Raw genomic sequence first — 4,619 nt, 5'->3', positions numbered from 1 at the left:
TTTTTAATGCTTATGGTACAAAATATGCAATAAAACTACACTATATGGAAATAAATCACACACAAACAAGTCAATTATAAAGTTAACTCCACTTTAGTGAATGATTAATTAATAACACAAAAGAAAATAAGTAAAATCAATAAAGTTTGTTAAACAATGGTATGGTATCTACTTCAACAGAAACAAAATCATCAAATAATATTGTGGGCCCACACGCACTCTCACCAACACACACACCTCAAGTGCTACAGTCTTTCTGCTAGCAAACCCCTCGTTGCAGGCCTGAGTCGTGGCTCGGGTGCGTTGGGACCTAAAACAATATGGTCGCTTCACTTGTTGCCAAGCAGTAAAATAAAAAGCACGTGCAAACAGTACTCACACCTCCAGGCAGTTCAAGGGGATAGCAGGGGAAACTGGGTCAAGGCTACCAGCAGGCCGCGGCAGCAGCACTCAGTCGTCCTCTCCACGTCCTCTCCACGTGAACACATAACTTCAGCACACCAGTAGAAGGGACCTCTCTGACACGCCAGCAAGACGTCCGTCTCCTCCTACTGAATCACACAACCCCGCTAAATGCCAATTCACATGAGATAACATTCAATCTTAGCATTAGCTTAATTAATAAAACAGAGCAGAACAAGAGCTTAGCGAATATGCTAGCGGCTATGTTAGCAGTTGTGCTAGCGGCTAATCGCGGTTAGCAGTTAGTCCATTTTACACAATAACATATGGTACAAGTGTCAGACAAAATTCACATTTACCTCACAGTAGGGTACAACAGCTTTTCACTCCAGTTAACTATCCGTCAATCCGAAAATATGTCTGTCGTCCTTCTATGAACTCTGCATTCACTCGACACTGTTCAGCTCTCGTCTCTCTCGCTTCCTGCACAGTGCACACAGCTCCCCACCCACCCCCTCTACCTGAGACTACTTCAGGGTTCACTGGAGCTGTAGTACATATCAATACCATATCAAAAATAATGACATAAACCTCAAAATACAAATAAAAAGGTTGTGCATTTAACTGACACACATCACATACCTTACAGGCATTTGTATACACATTATTGAACACAGTGAACATTTGCATTTAACTATCAATATAAATGAACTATTTAAATAAATTACCTATTTATATAGCCAGGGCTACACTTAAAGTACACAAAATGTCAGAAATCTGCACTGTCATGAACAAAAATTTAAACCTAATTTTTCGTGATTTGTTGGATTAACCCTCTGAGGTCTGAATCCCAGGCTGTGCACATCAACATCACAGATTTGTACAAATAAAGTTTATAACAAAGACATGTTAAATATTAAGCACTGAAAACAGCTTGGTTGTTGTTGTTTGGAACGTCATTTAATGCATGTTGTTTGGTTGCCATAGTGATGCCTTGATGCTAAAATGACATCACAGCATTTAAACATGTTTTGGATGAAAATATCAGCATATGAAAACAGAACTGAAGAGACACTGCAACCAAAGCAGACGACTAGTGAAATTTCTACGTTTCCCTGAGGATTAACTGCTCTGCAATTTACCAAGAACTAAAGTAAGCTCAAATTTCAGTTTATAAACTTAAGATCATTTACTTAAATATAAAGCCTGATTTTCCTGCTGGCCAGGACAATCAACTCAAACAAACTATTAGAATTTCTGAGAGCATTTTTTGAGAAACTGAGGCTACGTCCACATGTACACGGCTATTTTTGAAGCTTTGTCTATGCATTTGGGCCTCTCGTCCACACCTAAACAGCATATTGAGTCACTGAAAGGTGAGATTTTTAAAAACTCCTGCCAGGGTGGAGATCGGAGATTTTGAAAAGTACGTTTTTGTGTTTATGCAATGGACGAGGAAAACGGAGATTTACTCAGGCAATGTCAAAAGTGTGAGCATCAGACGCTTCTACATTCAACACAGACGTCAATAAATGTAATTTTAAAAATTACACGTTATTGTTTACATCAGATCAATTTCTACAATGGCCGATGTAGACAAAATACTGTTGCTGATTAATCTTAGTAATTTACAAAAATTACATTCATGTATGCTATGTGCATTTTGTCAAAAAAAGCAAAAAATTCGTAGCCTAAAGTTATCACAAAAAGAACATTCTGAGTTGAGGTTTAGTGATCATTGTTGTTTTGTGTTCCTTGTAGTCAAAATGAATGGAAGAGGAGATGAATCACAAAATAACCGTAATGGTAAGCACATGTACTCAGTCTTGAAATTGATGAAAAAATGATTTTCAGCAGATATTTATGAATGCTAATTAAAAGATAAAATGATCTTGCAGGCCGACGGGTTAACCCAGAAAATCATCCAAGTGGAGATCAGCAACCAGCTTATGAACCAGCTTATGAACCAGTTTATGAACCTATTGGTGGATTCTGGGGTTTACTGAACAGTCTTTATCATGCTCTCTATAATATAATTTTTTGGAGGCTGATTGAGCTGTTAGATGAATTAGAGGAACAATATGATGTCTTTCATATTGACAATGTCAATGACGGCAATGTTAACAATGTAAACATTGCCGACATTGAAAATGATGATTCTGATGAGGCATTTGAAGACTGTGAGGATGTTCACCAGTACATCCCAGAAGAGGATCCTCAGCCAGGTGTATCCAGGAGGAGGCCTAGAGAGATGGATGAAGAAGATGTGGAACCAAACAAAAGATTCAGATGGAGCGAGGAGTTTTCTGATGATGACTCTGACTTCATCTCTGCCTGTGACACTGATAGCGAGGGCTGTCCTCATGCTGGTAATATTGCTGATGAGGACATCAATCAGCAGGTAACAGAAGAAGAACAGCTGCCTGTTGGATCCACGAAAAGGTCCAGAGAGGAAGATGGAGATGAAGAAGAGCCTAATAGCAAAAAGTCCAGGCTTGCAAACTCCGAGAGCAGTAGTGATGAACTTTTTGAAGACGCACTTGAAGAGCTTGACAACCATGAAACTGGAGGCTCGAGGAAGCGGTCCCGAGAGGATTTTGAGGAAGAAGAGGAAAACTCGCGTGTTTGCAAATATCGGAGGTGTTCAGATGAGTCCACCAGCACCAGTGATGACAACTAACGCTATTCCGACGGCGTTTTCAGTATCCTTTTAATAGGCTGATAGCTTTCTCATGTGACCCTGAATCCTCCTTGCAGGCTGCAATAAGCTGGGCATACACTGTGCGATTTCTTCAGTCGCGTTATTCAGCTCCTGCTCAAACTGTCCGATTGACTGGCAGGGGCTAGAAGTTCGTAGGTCACGATGCAGGGTCTCACACTATACGGCCCGATGCTCTGTGCGACCCGAGTGCTCACACTGTGCGTCCATAGCATGAAGGTTAAAACACAAAATCTTACACTATTTTCACGGTTGTTGCGGTCGCGATAATTTTGTGAGGTCACGTCGAAAAGGCTCGGATGACCTTGCCAAAGTTCTACAAGTCGTGCCTCCATCGCTTGTGTCCGGATCACACGTCGCACTGCCGTGCTGTTCCGTCTTTTCGCTTTTATTTCTGTGTTTGCTCGTGCGCAGTGTGAGACGCTGCGTTGACACCCTCACGATCGCAGACAGGATTTCAAACAGGTTTGATTTCCTTACGACCAAACGCTTGATGATCGGGAGCCGGTCGTGAGGTGTTAATCGCTTCTCGTTACCCCATGTATACGATGCACGACACGTGATTAAGGCCAAACTCGGGCTGATCCCCAAAACGGTCGCACGACTGAAAAATCGGCTCAAAGTGGGCCAAAAATCGCACAGTGTATGCCCAGCATTAGGCTGCCGGGGGATTCCCATCATGCACTGGGTGTTTCTTCTTCACCCTCTATGTGTTAATAGACCTCTCTGTGCTGAATCGTACTTGTTTTTAACCTCTGTCTCTCTTCCACAGCATGTTTTTATCCTGTTTTCCTTGCCCCTCCCCAACCGGTCGCAGCAGATGGCCGCCCCTCCCTGAGCCTGGTTCTGCTGGAGGTTTCTTCCTGTTAAAAGGGAGTTTTTCCTTCCCACTGTCGCCAAAGTGCTTGCTCATAGGGGGTCATCTGATTGTTGGGTTTTTCTTTGTAAGTATACCTTACAATATAAAGCGCCTTGAGGAGACTGTTGCTGTGATTTGGCGCTCTATAAATAAAATTGAATTGAATTGAAAATTGAATGGATGTCACTGTGTAGAGATATTCCTCCATAGAAGGCTTAGACCCAAATGCAGATTCAATGCACATGGTTAAACTATTTATAAGACTTTGTTTAAAGAGAGGAATGGAGAACGTGGCTAGAGCTAGGAGTGTCAGCAGAGAGCAGGAACCAGAGGAAAAGCTATCAAGAGACTGATCACCTGGGTCGTGATGGGAACAATCCAACGGGAATTCTTCATCCATCAGTCAGCGTGATGCCTAAAAGTTTATTCAGATGTAAATATATTACATTTTTAAATAAAGATCATTGAAGAATATGAAAAAAATCATCAGTGTTTTTAATGACACTGCATTTCATTCATGTGTCTCTATTGGACAGTGTTGTAGAAGTATAAAATCCAGAAAGCTACACAACATGGGGCGGTTCATTTACAAACACAGGTCTAACTTGAGGTTTCACACAGTTTTTTGTTAGAAAATAA

The 4,619-nt window shown here is 41.4% G+C and overlaps 1 protein-coding gene across 1 annotated transcript; it reads left to right on the top strand.

Moving 5' to 3' along the window:
- The first annotated feature begins 761 nt into the window (after positions 1 to 761).
- On the top strand, positions 762 to 3,791 carry LOC120442762. Its single transcript, XM_039619954.1, has 3 exons — positions 762 to 1,555; positions 2,164 to 2,208; positions 2,301 to 3,791. Exons 2-3 carry the CDS (start codon positions 2,169 to 2,171, stop codon positions 3,080 to 3,082), a joined length of 822 nt encoding a protein of 273 aa, XP_039475888.1. The 5' UTR covers positions 762 to 1,555; positions 2,164 to 2,168; the 3' UTR covers positions 3,083 to 3,791.
- Positions 3,792 to 4,619: the final 828 nt, after the last annotated feature.

This window comes from Oreochromis aureus, linkage group 11 (assembly GCF_013358895.1).
Source record: "Oreochromis aureus strain Israel breed Guangdong linkage group 11, ZZ_aureus, whole genome shotgun sequence".
NCBI classification, from domain to species: Eukaryota; Metazoa; Chordata; class Actinopteri; order Cichliformes; family Cichlidae; genus Oreochromis; species Oreochromis aureus.
The sequence above is the reverse complement of the archived record's forward strand: the minus strand, read 5'-3'. Positions and strand labels throughout refer to the sequence as shown.